This window comes from Vidua macroura, chromosome 30 (genome assembly GCF_024509145.1).
Source record: "Vidua macroura isolate BioBank_ID:100142 chromosome 30, ASM2450914v1, whole genome shotgun sequence".
Taxonomy (NCBI): Eukaryota; Metazoa; Chordata; class Aves; order Passeriformes; family Viduidae; genus Vidua; species Vidua macroura.
This window is the reverse complement of record NC_071600.1, coordinates 3147071-3164810: the sequence shown is the minus strand read 5'-3', so window position 1 is coordinate 3164810 and position 17740 is coordinate 3147071. Positions and strand designations below refer to the sequence as shown.

The 17740-nt window shown below is 55.8% G+C and overlaps 1 protein-coding gene and 2 pseudogenes across 1 annotated transcript; 2 read left to right on the top strand and 1 right to left on the bottom strand.

Annotated features, from left to right (window-relative positions):
- Positions 1 to 17740, bottom strand: part of LOC128820667 (uncharacterized) — a 2212279-nt pseudogene that overhangs the window by 165887 nt on the left and 2028652 nt on the right.
- The window catches only part of LOC128820669 (uncharacterized), a 1091286-nt pseudogene that overhangs the window by 45294 nt on the left and 1028252 nt on the right, over positions 1 to 17740 (top strand).
- On the top strand, positions 3115 to 7841 carry LOC128820775 (serine/threonine-protein kinase pim-1-like). The gene is made up of 7 exons (XM_054001609.1): positions 3115 to 4334; positions 4442 to 4492; positions 4697 to 5063; positions 5677 to 5853; positions 6096 to 6249; positions 6485 to 7080; positions 7209 to 7841. The coding sequence occupies exons 1-5, from the start codon at positions 3345 to 3347 to the stop codon at positions 6200 to 6202; spliced, it is 1692 nt and encodes a 563-aa protein (XP_053857584.1). The 5' UTR covers positions 3115 to 3344; the 3' UTR covers positions 6203 to 6249; positions 6485 to 7080; positions 7209 to 7841.

The window sequence follows — 17740 nt, the reverse complement described above, 5'->3', positions numbered from 1 at the left end:
CTTTCCTTATGTGTCCCTTCCTCCCACAATAGAAACAAACAATGCTCTCTCCACCTCTCGACTTCCCTTCAAACCGACTTCTCTGGACATCAGTCTGACCTCTAGACTGACCTCCAGTTCTTCTCTGGGGATTCCGTTGTCCCTCCCTTACTGCTGCCAACATGATTTTAGACTGCTTTTTAAAACTCTCATCTTCTCTCCTAACATACACCTTTTGAGCCTCTCGCAACAACTCATCCAATCCTTTCGTTTGCCATCCTTCTAATTTCTCCAACTTCTTCCGAATGTCTACCCAAGAATTGACTACAAAATGCACCTTCAAAAGTGTCTCACCCTCTGGGGTATTGGGGTCCACCCCTGAATACAACTGGAAAGCTTTCTTCAATCTCTCCAACCATTCTGTTGGATCTTCATCTTTTTTCTGGTGCTCTTTAAATGCCTTTTGTACATTCTGCCCACGAGGAACAGCCCTCCTTATTCCCTGTAATATTATATTCCGCAAATCGCTCATGTGTATGCGATGCACCGGGTCTTGGTTATTCCACTGAGGATTCTGGAGGGGCCATTTGGTGTCTGCTAATGGTCCTTGCTGGTGTTCATCGTCCCAGATCCTCATACCCGTCTCCCTAATCATTCTCCTTTCCTCCACAGAAAATAGGATTCCCAATATAGATTGCAGCTCCTCCCAAGTGTAAATGTTAGGTCCTAAAAATTGGTCTAATCGCTCCGCCACCCCCAGGGGGTCTTCCAACAGATGTCCCATTTCCTTTTTAAAATCCCGGACATCTCCCGGACTTAGTGGGACAGATATATATCCCACTCCCAAAATTTGGGCTGGCTGCCCTGGTTGTGCTGCATTTGGGTTGGGTACCATTCCCATCCCATGTTCTCTAAGAGGAAATATGCCCAGTTCTTGTTTCTCCCTTTGTCGGGTTTGACTCCTAGTGACTCTCCGGGACATCCTGGGGGTATTCCCCTCCGACACCCTAACCTCTGATCCCTCGTCATCAGATAATTCTTGAACGGGGGCTGAGGGTTCAGGGTATTGTAGCAGGGGTGGAGGTACTGGAGGAGGTGGTGGTATATAGGGAGGAGGAATAACTGGGGATATTTCCTCCTCCTGTATTTTTTTCTTTTTCCTTTTACTATTGAGAGCAAATAGCTTTGTTCTTGTCTCCCCCATTATCCAAAGAGCTGCATATTCGCTCTCCTCTTGGTTAAAGGGCTCTTTGGAGTTGACATATATATTTAGAGCTTGACAGATCCAATCCTCAAATGACCCAAATACGGGCCAATATAGTTGGTCTCCCCTTATTTGTTTACCTCCCCAAATTTCCATACAATAATGGATCATTTTAACCCTATCTTTTCCTTTTCTAGAAGGAAAGGCATCCCAATACTTTACCATTAAGCCTAGTGGACTCTCCTCTGGGATCTGAGGAAGTTTTACCGAGATTCTCCCACCCATGGGTTCAGCAGATTTACTTTTTCTCTGACCCATCTTCTAGAGTGCCTTCTCACACTCAACACAAACAATACGACAGTCGCTTCCCCCAATTCGTGGCCCACTCCGTCGCCGGATATGGGAAACGCACTACTATGGGGTCCACACTCACTTGGGGAATCTGAGCTGCCAGTTCCCCTCTCATACACACGTTCACATTCGCTACACTCCAGGACTCCCACCCCTGACCGAGCGACCGAGCAGACCGGACTACTCACGTTTTTCCGGCGCCTCCGTTTCTCGACCGGGGCTTCGCCCTGTGTGTCTTCTTTACTCACCTCAATCACCCCGGGACTACACACCCCTAAACGACTCTTAAAGACCCCGTTTCCGGGGTCGAGGCTTTGTCCCTTTCACACGCATTCCGGAGCCCGCTTTTACGGGGCCCACTGAACACATATGTTAAATTAGTAAGCCGAAACTTGGGGAAGTTTCTCCGGGGATCCCCTGCCCCAGGAACTTTGACGCAGTCCACCTCCACGTCTGGGTTAGGCCCGCTTGCTCTCCTCCTAACCCAGGAGCCTCCCCACCGAGGGTAACTCGACGCCGAGGGGGTGCAGCTCTCCCCTCCTACGTCATCCAACCCTAGAAAAAGGAGGCCCACCACCCACCGGGAAAAAGAGGCCCACCGGGGGCTACTTACGCTTCCTGCGTGTTCACTCTTCCGCGGTTCTTCGTGCACAAAGATTAACGGGGGTACCTTTGCTTGCTACTGAGTTTTAGGTTCGTCGGTAAAGGCCCAAGGAGGAAGCCCCCCTTAGGGCCACCGCAAAAGGCGGTGGGGCGCCTCACCCTAGCGGGGCCTCCCTCCCGGGTTTCCTTTATCCGAGTCACGGCACCAAATTGTGATAAATTGAGGCGAATAATTTGATTCAGCCTTTTTAAGGTCAATTAGCATTTTATTAATTACAGCAAGCAGTAGCAAGCAAAACAGCGCTGGGTGGGTAGGGGTCTCCAAACCGCCCCTCCTGCAGTGTCCCACACTGCAGTGCCCCACACCCCACTCCCTTATTCAGTTTCTTTTTATAGTTTCTTGGAGGTTTCTTCATTCGCGTCTCTTGCGATAGCGGTGTGCGTAGCTTGAGCATCTCTCTGCGTCGTTTCTGCGTTGTGTCGAGGCAGGTGATCGCTGATTTCACAATCGCCTCCAGACAGTGATGGGCGTACCCGGAGCACTCCTACGTTGTCTAGTCCGGTGGCTGTTGCCTGGTGGTCGCTGATTTCATAATCAGCTCCGGCCATCCCCCGACATCCTTAGCCTGTGTCTGCAAAAAAGCTACAAAAAAGCTCCCTATATGGTGATTAATCATACTTGTAATCTTACGGTTTTGCAATATATCTATAGCCTTGTGGTTTGTAGCAGTTGCTACGAGCTAGTATAAGGCTAGTCCCTTTAATTTTTTATTTTTTTTTTTTTCTCCTTTAATATTCCAATTCTTTTGATGAACAAATAAGTTACCACAGTTTATCACAGGTACTTGGAAAGATCAAACAGGACTGTGGAGAAGACTCCAGGTACACTGAAACAGCTTTTAAGAAATGAAATTAAAATGGGAAGAAAAAATCAAAGATGTTTTCCTCCATTTATTTCTATGTTCCTCTTTTCCATCTTGCACTACTTCTCCATCCCATTAATCCAAATGGGTCTCACTTCTAAGATCCATGACTTGGCAAGTTTTAGACCCTGTAAAATACCATGAGCTACACACAGTTTGCCTTCCCCTGGGTTTTTTTTTTTTTTGGAAATCATTGCTGGAGAGGTAAGTGCAGTGCTTGGGTCAGGTACAAATTCTGCATTCAGGGAATGCGCTCCGAGAGTGTTTGACCCTCAGCAGGGACAATGCACAGCAGCGCCCGAGGGGATTCCTGTGCCCCTGGGCAGGAGTCCAGACTCTGGGTCTGGGCTGAACACGGCAAAGTTCCCGTGTTTGGACAGGCTCAGGGGCTGCCCCGGGGAGCGCGGGGCTGGGCGCGGGGGCGAGCGGGCAACGGACAAACGGACACGGGGACAAACGGCCCCGGAGCTTCAGTTGCTTCAGTTGCAGCAGCGGCAGCAGCAGCAGCGGCAGCAGCAGCGAAAGCAGCGAAAGAAGCGGCTTTGTCGACTCCCTCTTGCTCTTCCTCTCCCTCTCGCGCTGTCCCGCAGCCTCTCCCGCTCTCCCTTTCCCGCTGTCCCCTCCTCTCCCAGTCTCCCTCTCCCCTGCCCGGCCGGGCCATGCCCCCGACCCGCCCCGGGCCCCGGGCGGGGCTGCCCCGTCCCCGTCCCCGTCCCCGTCCCCGTCCCCGTCCCTGTCCCTGTCCCTGTCCCTGTCCCTGTCCCCGGCCGTCCCGCCGAGGTCTCGCCCCCGCCCGGCTCTGGCCGTGCTGGCGCTGGCGCTGCTGGGCGGGCATCAGTGCCTGGGGCTGGGGCGGCATCGCCGCCCTTTGGCTCCTCCTGGCCCGAGCCCGGCCCCGGCCCCGACGTGGGCTCCAGTCCCGGCCCCGGCCCCGGCTCCTCCCGGGCCCCGCGGAGGACACAGGCGGCGCGGCCGCTGCCGCCGCCTCCGCTGCGGCTTCCCCGGCCCGAGCTCCGCCGCTCGGCAGCGCGGCCGCCGGCCCCGAGCCGCCGCTGTCCCGTTGCCAGCAGAGAACGCCTGGGGATGGCCGGCCCGGGGCGCTCGGGGGGCGCTCGGGGGCCGCTCCTGGCCCCGGGCCGAGCGCTGACAGCCGCGTCCCGCCCGCAGGGAAGGCGCAGGAGGCCCTGCAGGAGCGCTACCGGCTGGGTTCGCTGCTGGGCAGCGGCGGCTTCGGCAGCGTCTTCGCGGCCACACGGCTCTCGGACGGCGCCCTGGTGAGCGGCGGGGCCGGCAGCGGGCGCAGCAGGAGGAGGAGGAGGAGGAGGATGGGGTTGGGCTAGGCGGGGGGCGAGCTGAACCCGCTGCTCTCCCTTGCTCGCAGGTGGCCATCAAAAGGGTGCCGCGGGATCGCATCCGGCACTGGGGCGAGCTGGTGAGTGAGCGGGGCCAACGGCAGAAGCCGGGCCGTGCCGGGCGGGGATGAGCCGGGGCCCGGCAGGGTGGGAGCTGCCGGGAGCCCTGCAGGGAGAGCGGGCGTGGGCTGAGCGGGGCATGCAGAGCATCCCGGGCTGGCTGAGGGCTTCCCCAGCCCCGGCACGGCCTCAGCCCCACTGACGGCATCGCGCTCCTCCCGCAGCCCGACGGCACCAGCGCACCCCTGGAGATCGTGCTGCTGGCCAAGGTGGCCTCTGGCTGCGCTGGTGTCATTCAGCTCCTGGAGTGGCTCGAGCTCCCCGACAGCTTCTTGCTGGTGCTGGAGCGCCCGGAGCGGTGCCAGGACCTGTCGGGTTTCCTGGCGGAGCGGAGGTTCCTGCCGGAGGAGGAGGCGCGGGGGCTGTTCCGCCAGGTGCTGGAGGCCGTGCGGCACTGCACCAGCTGCGGGGTCCTGCACAGGGACATCAAGCCCCAGAACATCCTGCTCGACCTGGCCACCGGGCAGCTGAAACTGATCGACTTTGGCTGTGGCACCTTCCTCCAAGACACAGCCTACACCCAGTTTGCAGGTGAGCCCTGCCAGGGGATGCTCCTGGGCATCTCATGGCCCAGCCGGGGTGCAGCACCGGGGCTGCCCCTATTGCAGCTGGGATGGGATTAATGCTGGAGCCAGGTTGATTTGGGTGGGGGTGTGAGGGGGTCCAGCTCCCAGCCCTGCTGACAGCCCTCAGCCCCCACTGTGCCCTGGACTGGGGCTGGAGCTGGGGCAGCCAGCCTGACAAAAACCCCCATGGGGGTATCAGAGAGGGGGGTCTGAACCCATGCCCTGGGCAGTTTGGTGTGCAGGTGAGAAGGGCTTGGACTGCTCTGCTCCCCTTGTTTGCCTTGGCTTATTCACATTTTTGGGGGCTGTGCAGGCAGGGAGTAGAGTGGGTTTCTCCACCACTGGGTGAGTTTTTCTTTTGTGTGTCATGGTTGGGCCTTCCCAGGGTTTCTGCTGCCCTCTTCCAGCACCAGTGGCTTCTTTTCCAGCCCCGAGTCTGTACACAAGTCCCAGGTGCTGGCGAGAGGGCAGCGGTCACCCCGTGTGCCACTGGGGCAGCCCCCACATGCCCAGGGCTGCTGGGGCCAGGCTCTGGGAGCAGCAGCATCCCCCTGCTGAACTGTGTCTGTGTTCCACAGGAACCCTGTCCTACAGCCCACCAGAGTGGATCCACCACCGACGCTACCACGGCGAGGCAGCGACCATCTGGTCCCTGGGCCTCCTGCTGTGCCACCTGGTCATGGGCAAGCACCCGTTCAGGGGGGGCCAGGAGATCATCTGGGGGCGGATCTTGTTCCCACGACGGCTCTCTCAAGGTGGATCCTCATCTCTGGCCACGGGGGCAATACCAGTGCTGGGAGACAGCAGCAGCTCGTGGGCATCCCGCTCTGGCAGCTGCTGAGGAGGTGGCACAAGTCCTGCTCTCCTGCTCTCCTCCAAACAGAGAATCCATGGGGAAGTTCAGGCCCAGCTCTGGGCACACCCAGCATGGCCTGGGCATGGGAACTGGGGGGGCAACTTCTCCAACTGACTGGTGATTCCTGGTTTCTCTCCCCAGAGTGCCAGGATGTCATTAAGAGGTGTTTGTCCATGCAGCCCTTGGACAGGCCGTCCTTAGAAGAGCTTTTCCGTGATCCTTGGGTGCAGGGTGTTCCTCTGCCCTAGAGGATGGGAGAGATCCACGTGCACAGTTGGATCCAGGGGCCTGGCAGGTAACAGCTCCACACATCTCTTGGCAATCAGTGGCAAAGCCAACCAGACAGGTTTTGTGCTGCCTGTAGCTCTGAGCAGGGGTCAGCAGAAGGGAACACGCAGCTCTTGGGCTGGAGCTGAGCTGGAGACCTGGTGTGGCAAGCACTGCTGGCCACCATCCCCCGGGTTTTGCTTGTCCTGGTTCCCTGACAGCTGGGCCCTGGGCAGAACCCTCACAGCCTGGTCTGGCCCCAGGGAAGGAGAAGGAGCCCCTGGAGAAGCTGCACCAGGTGGGGCTGCTGCTGCTGGAGACACCAAGGACAACCTCAAGGATTACAATCTCTTCCTCGGCCTGGCCAGCTGAAGATGATGGACTTGGATTCTGGCACCTTCTCCAAAGCCAGGCTCCACAGGGAATTTGCAGATGAGTCCACACACAGGGGGATGCTCCCAGATTTGGGCATTGCTCAGCCTGGCCGGGAACCAAAGGTTCCCCCTTTGCTGGGGCGGATGCAGCTGATCCTTCAGTCGGCTGCCAGGCTGCTTTTGGCAGGGCTGGGGGCATGGGCTGGGGTGGGTACGAAATGGGAGTGGGCTCCTGGCCCTGCCAACAGCCCCCAGCACCCACCGTGCCCCGGGCTGGGGCTGGGGCTGGGGCAGCCAGCCCGATACAAACCAACCCCCATGGTGGGAGCACAGGTGGGACTCCAGAACCTGTGCAGGGGCTGCTTTGCTTTGCAGGCAAGGAAGGGCTTGGGCTGCTCCACTGCCCCTGTTTGCTTTGGGATCAGCGTTATTTTGGGGGGCAGTGCAGGGGGAAGGGAGAAAGCCTGGGCTTCCCTCACCTGTAGGTAGGTTTTTCCCTGGCATGCAGGAGTTGGGCCTTCCTCAAGGCCCTGACAAAGATAAGATTTTTGACCTTTTTTCTTGTTCCCCTTTTTGTCTGTAATCTATTTTCAATCATTTGTTGTTTTTCTAGAGGAAGCGTTCCAGGTGGGGTCCAGTCTGGATGGGGAAGTGCTTGGGAGCAGCTGCGGCGTGGATGGGCCGTGCCCTTGGAGAAGGCTGAGGACATCGTTTGGGACCAGCTTTTCTTCCAGCGGTGGATGGCGTCAGGTGGGTCCCGTCTGCTTGGCATGGTGGGATCAGAGCTTTGGGGAGATGGCAGCGAGCACAGGAGCATCCTGCTGCGGGCAGCTGCTGAGGGCTGGATGTGCCGTGGCTGGCTGCAGGCTGGGCACATGTCCTGCCCTCCTGCTCTGCTGCCAAAGGCAGCAATGATGGGCAGCTCTGGGCACCGCTCTGGGCACGGCCAGCATGGCCTGGGCACCGCGGGCGGCTGGGACAAGGGGACAGGAGCCTTCAGCTGACGGGCGCTTTCTGCTTTCTCTCCTTGCAGCCGGGCTCTGCGGGTGCTGAGGCTGCTCTGGGCTCTGCCAGGGCTCTGCTGGAGCTCAGCACCGGGCCAGAATCAGCCAAAGAAGAAATGGTGTGCCCTGCAGCACAGCCTTGCTTGAGCATTTCAGCAACACAGCTCAAGTTTGCAGAGTGTACACCTCCAAGGGAAAACATGCCACCACCCAAAAAATAAACTTGTTCAGTAGCTTCTGAAATAAAATGAATCTGGGTTGACCCCAAATGACATTTTGCAGCTTGCTCAAGCTGTAGCTCAGCCCTTCTCTGAACAGTTCTCTCTCCCACCTGCCTTTTACTCCCCAACTGCTCCCTCTTTTCCCCCAGTGAGTTCCCAGCCCATGGCAGTATCCATCACACTGCTGCTTTCCTTGGTGCCCCTCACCACGAGGAAGGCTGAGCCCCTGGCTTGGGGACTCATCCTGTCACTGGCTGAGGAGCAGCAATGTCTCAGAGGTCTGGTGGGATTTTAGTGTCCTTCAGAGCTGCTCTCCAGCCCTCAGCTCTCCTCACTGCTGAGTTACCACTCCCTTTTCCTCGTCCTTACAGCAGGATGAGCTCTGTGAATCCCCTTGAGCCTCCCCACTCTTCCCAGCCCACGCACCCACCTCAGTTAGGCTGAAGCTGCAGCTTCTCTGTCTCCTCTGGCACACCAGTCCAGTCCCCTGTGCGGGGAGCCCCAGCCCCAGAGCACAGCACTGAGCAGTGCAGTCCGGGCTGGAGCAGCTGCCCTGCAGCCCTGGCTTGGCTCTTGGTGGCAAGGGAATGCTCCCTGTTTGCAGCTGTCCCTGCAGGATGGCCCCAGGGCAGAGCCCAGCCGGGCTCCCACTGCAGCCCCTGAAGCTTGGGGCAGACAGTGGTGCCAGAGCTGAGGTTCACGGGGAGCACCCGCAGCTGTGGCTTGCAGTCAGTGTTGGCAAATGTTGTGTTCTCATCTCCTGCAGCCTGTGGGGAAAGCAACCTGTGCTGCCAGGCCTGTGTATGCCAGGCCTGTGTGTGCCAGGGGCTCTTGGATGTCTCTGTAGCCATGGACAGAAGGCTCTGTGTGTGCCAGGGGCTCTTGGATGTCTCTGTACCCATGGACAGAAGGCCCTGTCTGTGCCAGGGTTTCCAGAATGTCTCTGTACCCATGGACAGAAGGCCCTGTCTGTGCCAGGGGCTCTTGGATGTCTCTGTACCCATGGACAGAAGGCCCTGTCTGTGCCAGGGTTTCCAGAATGTCTCTGTACCCATGGGTATGGAATAGCATGGACAGTGACAGTGTCAGTCACGTTGCTTGCACGCTCCTTCCTTTGCATACAAGACACATCCATGCACACCCCCATGCACAGATACATTAAAAGGACAGGGAGGGAGAGAGATTTCCCACAGAGCTCTAACTTTGGCATAACTCACCTTTTAGCCAGTGGCCATGGGATTTTTTCCCCAGCTCTGTGTGAGAAGGTGTCCAGGAGCTGAAGGAGCAGCATTTAGAAGCAGTTTCAGGATTTCTAGGCAGGAAGTGGAGCTGACAACCATACACGTAACTCGCCGTATTCATCGGGATGTGCTGCTGGTTCTTTGGGAATATGGCCCAATGGAGACACGAGACTTGGAAAAATACCAGCTCTCTGTGGATTTGTGCAAAGGGGGAGCAGCAGAAACGCTTGGTGTCTGCTTTGGGGACACAAGGCCCAAGGAGCTGCGGTGGCAGAGGGTGAGCTGGGCTGGTGGCAGGTGAAGTCCTGGTTCATGACATCCCAGAGTGGCACAGGACAAAGCTCCAAGCACCCCCAACCCCATTGATGAAGTCTTTGTGATGATGCACATCTTGCAGGAAAAGCTGCTGTCACAGAATTCACTGTCTCTCCGTGTCCCAGAAGGAATTGGATGGACTGTGTTCTTCTCTCCGAGTCGTCTGGTTCAGCACGAGCAGCTGAGCACCAGGAGCTGAAGGAGCTGAAGCCTCAGGCCACAAGAGCTGGGCCAGAGGAGACTTTCTGAGCAAATGAATGCTGCTAACATGGACCTGGCTGAATGCAGCAGATGGAATCATGGAATCACAGAATCCTTTCTGTTGGGAAAGGCCTCTGAGCTCATCCAGTCCAGCCGGTCACCCAGCAGAAATTCCCAAAAAATTACTGGCCAAGACCCAGCTGTCAGTGGTAAAATTTGTGAATTGTGTACAATGAATGAAGGAGGAAGGGATGAAATTGGCTATTTTTGTAGGATTTGCTGATATTCTGATGCAGGATGCTTTTTCTATTACTGTGAGAAATAAAGTGATTAAGACTGCTGGGTTTTTTATGTAACAGGCAATCCACAAGCTGCAGGATTGGTTGAATGGGTGAAGGGGTTGTTAAAAGAGCAGTTGAAAGAATGAGGAATGGGAACCTGTCCCCATGGAGAAGCCATCTCCCAGATGTGCTCCATGCCCTTAGCAATGGCCCCCTGGGGAAATGGAAACCCCCTGGCTGTGCACGGCTGCTCCCAATTTGCAAATATAGCCATGGACAGTGAGACTTGGACTGCCTGGGAAATTGTTCTGGCTGTGATGGCCCTGGCAGGGCCAGCCCAGAGGCTGCAGGGCTGGACCTTCAGGCACTGGAATTAATTAGGATAAATCAGAAGCAAATGAGAGTTAACAATACAGGAACAGGAATCCAGATTCCTGCAGGACACTTTGGTTCGATAACTGCTCACTGGAGGAACTGATGCAGATTAACAAGGAGAAATTGAAGGAATTGTGTTAAACAATAGTGAACAAGATTGGATTATTCAACCCCATGACAGGGTAGCACAATTATTGATATTGTCAGTTTTTAAAACAATTGGGAAAAAAGAGATCCACCTCAAATCAGTGCTGTTGGTGGAGATAAAGGGTTTGGATCCAGCAGTGCTAATAAAGGAGCCAGAGTGTGGGTCCAGAGGCCAAAAGGCCCTCCCGAGGCAGCTGAAGGAACAGCTCTGAGGAAAGACAGCACTGTTTGAATCCAGAAACCTGGGCAGGAACGATGGGAATGTGTCCCTGCAGCCAAGTGCTCTGTGTGAGAACAAGCAGATATTACAGGAGATTGTTTTACACATCCTGCCAGACCAAATCTCCCTGTTTGCCCCAGGGAAAACTCGTGACCTGGACTCCATCTAGGATGGAGCCAGGGCCAGGCTCTTGTACTGCCGCAGGTGTATCCCTTGAAGGCCTTTGAATAAACACCTGCTTTATTCCTTTAGCACTGTCTAGCTCTGTTCTAGGTGGCCTCTCAAGGCATCACCACCAAACCAGGGGAACACGGACCAGGCCTGGCTGGCTGGGCCTCCTGGGGACCACCTGCCCACCTTGGCATGTCGAGGGCTGCTTCTCACCTGCCCTGAAGCACTGGGGCTCTGGGCTTTCCTTCCACACTTTCTCAGTTGTGTCCCTGGCAGGGATCTCTTCAAAGTACAAGAAACTTCAGTGTCTCAATGTAACTGAGTTCTTGAGGGTTTTGTGACATCACTGAGGGAGTTGTGACATCACAGAGCTGGCTGTGACATCACAGGGTGACTTTGTGACATCACAGTCTTCTGTGACATCACAGCACTGCTGTATGGCATCACGGGGTGACATCATAGAGCTGGCACTGTGACATCACAGAGATGGCTCTGTGACATCACAGGGCAATGTGACATCATAGGGGCAGTGTGACATCACAGAGTGGGCTGTGTGACGTCACAGAGGTGGCTAAGTGACATCACAGTGATGGTTGTGTGACATCACAGGGATGTGTGACATCACAGAGATGGCTCTGTGACATCATAGGGCTGTGTGACATCATAGGGGCAGTGTGACATCACAGAGATAGCTGTGTGACATCACAAGGGCAGTGTGACATCATAGGGGCAGTATGACATCACAGAGTGGGCTGTGTGATGTCACAGAGGTGGCTAAGTGACATCACAGTGATGGTTGTCTGACATCACAGGGATGTGTGACATCACAGAGATGGCTCTGTGACATCACAGGGACAGTGTGACATCATAGGGGCAGTATGACATCACAGAGTTGGCTGTGTGACATCACAGAGATGGCTATGTGACATCACAGTGATGGCTGTGTGACATCACAGGGATTGTGTGACATCACAGGGGGCAGTGTGACATCACAGGGGCTGTGTGAGGTCACTGGGGAGGTCACTCCACCCCAGCCCCCCCTCACAGTTCCCCCTGAGAAGTCCAACGCTGCTCGTGCACAGCGGGGTCCCCTGTCCCCCCGGGTCCCCCCGCCCCCGGCGCCGCAGCCTCCCCCAGAGGATGTTCCACGAGATCGACCCCAGAGCCTGACACGGGGACGGGGGACGGGGCCGTGGGGGGTGGGACAGGGGGACAGGGACCCCCCGGCAACGTCCCCGTGTCCCCCAGGGCCAGAGCCTGGGCCAGGGCTCCTTCACCCTGTTACCAACGAGGGCTTGAGAGAGCTGAAAAAATCCCCGGCAAGGGAGCAGCAAAAAACAGATTTCATATTAAGTGACAGCACCACAAAGTTCCTCGGCAAGAGTCACTCTGCTCCTGACTGGACACTTCAGGTACATCAAGGAAACAAAACAACAAGAAAACCAAACAAAATCCAGGCAATCAGACCAAAAATTAGCCAGTAACTGAGGCTTTCCTTCCTATGGAAAAGAACTGTCCTTCTCGGCCAGGCACCCATGGCCACAATCGAGATTTTACCTCCAACATTGCCTGTTGTGAGAGACTGGAGGAGATTGTTGGCTGGAAACATTTCATGTGTGGGGAGGAAGGGGCAGGTCCAGCCTTGCCCTGCCCTGGAACCCCAGCCCTGCCCTGCCCTGGAACCCCAATCCCCCCAGAGCCTCTATCCCAGCCCAGCAGTGTCTGCCAGTCCCTGGCACAGCACAGGCAATGCTCCACAGCCACCTCTGGAGCCCCAGCCCAGCTCCTGAGTGACCAAATGACCCCAAGTCCCACCTGGGGGAAGGGCCCAGGAAGACCAAGGGGTATTTAAGGCTGACCACAAGGCAAGCACATATCTTGACCCAACCTCCTCTTGGAATTTCTATCTGAACACTGCTGGAATCCAGGAGTTGGTAGCTCTGTGTGTGTGCTTCTCTAGATCTTATTTTTCTCTCTTTCTGTGTCTACTTCTATTTCTGTCCTCTTGCAAATGTTGATTAACTTAAAATTGAACAGGCATAGAGTTTGTGAAGTTGAATGGGCAAAGTTAATGCTTTGAGAAGTGGTTTTTGTTCATTGAATGTCGTATTAAACCTTTTGCCAAAGTTTCTCCTATTTCCTAAAGTTCCCAGTAAAGGCTGTTTCCTTATTTGGAGCTCCTGAGAGTCCCTTCTGTGTATTCCTCCAGTGCATCCAACTCAGAGGACACAAACAATTGCAATTCCTTTTAAATGTCTCCTTGAGAGAATTATTCAGGGGATGGGGGTCAGGGCTTGTGTGTCCTGCTTGGCACAGCCCAGGCAGGGCTTTCACAGCCCCATCCCACACTCCATTTCCCAGCTGGAGCTGCTGCTGCCTCTGAGTTCTGCTGCCCCAGCCCCAGGGACGCTCTCCTTGTCTGCCCATTCCCCCACGGTCTCTGGGCAGGGATGGCCTCAGTGGGGGCTGCTGACATCCTCAGCACCTTGGAGGCTGCTGCTGAATTTTACTGCTCCAGAGGCTTCTCCAGCCTTCAGCTCTTCAGTTCAGGAATTCAGTGCCCCAGGGCTCATTAATGTTCAGAACACCTTAACAAGCCAAGCCTCTGGGAATAATTTCATTTAAGTTTTCAAATCTTTTGTGGTTAATTAGACAGATTTCAGAAGTGTATTCAAAGTGAATGTATTTTTTTTTCAAAGATAGTGAGAAAAAAAATTTAGGTCCTGTTTAGTTTTTTTTTTACTCCTAATACATTGATATTTGCAATCTCCGATTGACATTGGATCCAGGAATCTCCTCATGCTGTTTGAACAGATATGAAAATCAAGACCCTTTCTGGCTGACAATCAATCAGACTCTGTCCCTACCCCCACCCCACCATTGCCCCCATCCAAGCCCTGGCACTCAGAGCAGCCTTGTGCAAATCTGAGCTCCCTCCAGCCCAGGCTGCACCTGCAGCTTTCAGCTCCTTGGCTCCAACTCCCACCTGCTTTCCCTGGAGAAGGAGCTGCCCGAGACACAGGGGAATGTTCATTTCTTGTCAGCCAACAAAGCCAAGGGAAGGCACAGCTCCATCAAATGAAAAAGTCATTCTTCTCCCTGGCTGTGCCCTGCCCCTGATCCCCACAGCCTGTCCTGTTTCCTTCATCCCTGCATTGCCAGGGACTTTCTGGGACAAGGCAGCTCTGCTCTGGGGATGGAGGGAGCTCCAAGTGCCACCACTGGAGTGGGAACCACAACTCATCAGGTTTGTGTCCTTTGAGCGACCAGGAACTGGTGAGACTCAGAGGCACAGGAAGGTTTCTCTTCATGGCCAACATAAAAATTGTGAACATGATAACATTTAAGAAAAAAGAAAACACTTCCTTCAGCTCCTTGTGACATCCAGCAATATCTGACATGTCCACCACCCACAAGGGATTGCCATAGAGGAAGACTTTTAGACAAAGGAATAGGAAGAGGTGATATAAACAACAAAAATACAACTAAAATTCTAAGGTGTTATTTAAACTTCTGAAAGACTGGGGAACTCCCTGAAGCTCAAAGCATGAAGCCAATCAAGAGAGATGCATTGGAATGACCAGAGAACAGCTGCAGGAGGAAATGTGGGAGCAACAGGAAGGACCTCGATCCAGCTGCTCAAAATGAAGCGATGTCCTTAGACATGGCCATTTAAACAGGAGAGCTGGAAACACCTGAAGCAAGAGGGTCATGAAATATTGGACTGAATGTTGGTGGCAAAGGTAGGGGGGAAGATAAGTATTTCTTCTCCTGCCATCAGTACAAGAATCCAGTAGATCCAGGAAATTTGTTTTCCTGGCAGGAAAACTGCCTTGTCTTCAAAGTATTCAAGTGACCCGGATAATAAAGATTTACTTGTATAATATGAAGTGTACAAGTATTAAAACCTGTGCCCCTTTCCAGGCAGACATCAGCTGTGTGGCCATGACCAGGCAGTGCCACTTGTGCCCTGAGGTGCCCAGCTGGGATTGGATCTCTCAGAGAGGAGCTGAGGGAGAGCAGAGCACCTTGCAAGCTGCAGGTCCCTGCCAGCCCCGCAGGGCTCCTGTGCCATCAACATCTGCTCTGCTCCAGGCTGAAACAGGGCCCAGCACGGTGCCGGGATCATCAGAGAGCTGAGGTGTGTGCTGGAATTCCATGCCCTCGCCATGGCGCAGCAGCCCTGCATTTCCCTGCTCCAGCCTTGGTCTCCAGCACAGCCATGGAGGCTCTTTGGGCTCCTGAGTGTTCCTGCAGCCCCCAAGGGCAGCTGAGCTCTGCCTTTGGCACAGTCAGCCCTGGCCAGCGCAGGCCACGCTCAGCAATTCCTTGTCTGTGCCCGGCCTTGCTGCCAGCCCCGGCAGCGGCTGCGTGGCCCCTTGGTGGCCCTGTGCTGGCCCAGCCATGGTGCCACAGCCCCTGTGCAGGCCCAGCCCAGGACAGGAGCATTGCGGCTGGGAACGGCCCCTGTGCCGTGGTGCCCACGGCAGCCTTGGGGCTCTGTGCCCCATGGCCTCCCTGCTGGGCAGCCTCTGCCAGCTCCTGCCCAGCCCGTGGCACCTGTGGGGCTGCACAGACAGCCCTGCCCCGGGCTCTGCCGGCCTCTGGGCCAGCAGAGAGGCCGGCCAGGGCTGGCCATGGCCGGGAACAGGCCCTGAGCCCCGCAGCAGGATGGAGCTGGGCCACAGCCAAACTCAGCCCAGGCCAAAGCTGGGCTCAGCAGCCAGGGCTGCCAAGGGCTGGGGACAGAGGCTGGCGCTGACAAATGTCCTGGGCCCCCTCCCTGCTGTGCCCATGCCCCCAAGGGCACAGAGCAGCCTCCTCTCTCGGGCACTTGCCTGTTTTCAATGCCTTGCACAGGCGCTGGCCCTGCCCCACAAGGCCTGGGCTGAGTCCTGCCCCTGCACGCTCAGCCAGGCTGAGATGGACACTGATGGTTTCTGGGCCAGGCTCTCGGAGCCCAGCCCAGCTCCCTGCAAGCTCTGCCAGCTGCCCTGAGCTCTGTGCAGCACCAAGGGCCTCTCCCCAGCACAGCCCAGCCGCCTCTGGCCCCACAGCTCTGCTCAGGCCAGGCTGCTCTGGCCACTGGCCCCACGGCCTCAGCCCCTGCCAAGGGCACAGCAGCAGCTGCAGCTCAGCCAGGACTCAGCCCCAGCCATGGGGGAAGGGGCTTGCCCAAGGCACAAGGAGGCTCCCTGGCTGCCCTGCTCCCCTCGGCCTCAGCTGCTGAGAGCTCTGCAGCCCCTGCTGCCATCCCATCTGCCCAGGCCAGCACAAGAGCCCCGGCCTTGGGGCCCTCCAGAGCTGCTCCTGCTCCAGGCCCAAGGCCCATCCCAGAGCTGGGGCAGCCACAAAGCTCTGCCCATTTCTGCTCATTGCTGCTCTGATGGGGATGGATCCTGAGCCCCTTGGAGGTTGCTGATGAATTTTCCTACTCCAGAGGCCTCTTCTTTCTTGAGCCCTTCAGTTCAGGAATTCAGTAACAAAAGCTCATATAATTTGTTCAAAACTCCGTAACAGAAACAGCCTTTGGGAATAATCGAAGTTTTCAATTCTTTTGTGGTTAATTAGCCAGATTTCAGATTTGTATTCAAAGTGAATATACTATATTGAAGACAATGCAGAGAGAACTGTTTTGCCCTGTTTTCTTTTCCTGTTTGCAGATTGATATCAACAATGTCCAATTGATATTGACCCCCAGCACCTTCTACTACAGTCTGAATAGATATGAAAATCAAGACCCTTCATGGCTGACAATCAATAACGCTTTGTCCCAAACCCCTCCCCACCATTTCCCTCATCCAAGCTCTGACACACCCATGGATCAGGAATGGTGTGGCCATTAGGACCAGGGCAGTGATTCTTCCCCTGTGCTGGGCACTGCTTGGGCAGCACCTCGAGTGCTGTGTCCAGTTCTGGGCCCCCAATTTAGGAAGGACATGGAGGGGCTGGAGCATGTCCAGAGAAGGGCAACAAGGCCGGTGAGGGGTCTGGAGCACAAGTCCTGTGAGGAGCGGCTGAGGGAGCTGGGGTTGTTGATCCTGGAGAAGAGGAGGCTCAGGAGAGACCTCATCACTCTCTACAACTCCCTGACAGGAGGGTGCAGCCAGGTGGGGGTCAGCTCTTTTCCCATGGAACAGTGACAGGACAAGAGGACACAGCCTTCAGCTGTACCAGGGGACGTTTAGGCTGGTCATCAGGAAATATTCTTCACACAAAGGGTGATTGGGCACTGGAATGGGCTGCCCGGGGAGGTTGGTGAGTCACTGTCCCTGGAAGTGTTTCAGCAAAGACTGGATGTGGCCCTCAGTGCCATGGTCTGGGTGACAAGGTGGTGTTGGGTCCCAGGTTGGACTTGATGCTCTCCAAGGCCTTTGCCAGCCTGGTTGATTCTCTGATGATTGTGACACTGCAGGGCCCTGGGGAAACAAGGGGCCATTGTGACACTGCAGGGCCTGGTGGCACTAAGAGGACCATGGTGACAATGTGTACGACATGGCACCACAGAGCCACGGGGCCACTGTGACACTGTGGGGCTGAATGGAAGCAAGGAGTGCACTGTGACAGTCTGGGTCCCGGTGGAACCACAGAGGCCACTGTGACACTGCGGGGCCTTGTGGAACCAAGAGGCCATTGTGCCACTGCGGAACCAAGGAGACCCTTGGGAGAGCCTGGGGACAATGGGATCAAGGGGCCATTGCTTCATGGCAAGGACTCTAGGGAACTGAGGGAACAATTGTGACACTGTGGTGCCCCATGGAACCAAGGGTCCCTGGTGACACTGCAGGATCTTGCGTCACGAGGGCTCCATTGTGACACTGCAGCACCAAGGAATTCATTGTGGCACTCTGAGGCCTCATGGAACCAAGAGGCCACAGTGACCCTGCAGGGCCTTGTGGAACCCTGCAGAGCTCTGTGACAGAGCAGGACCTTGTGTCATGATGGGGCCACTGTGACACTGCGGGGCCC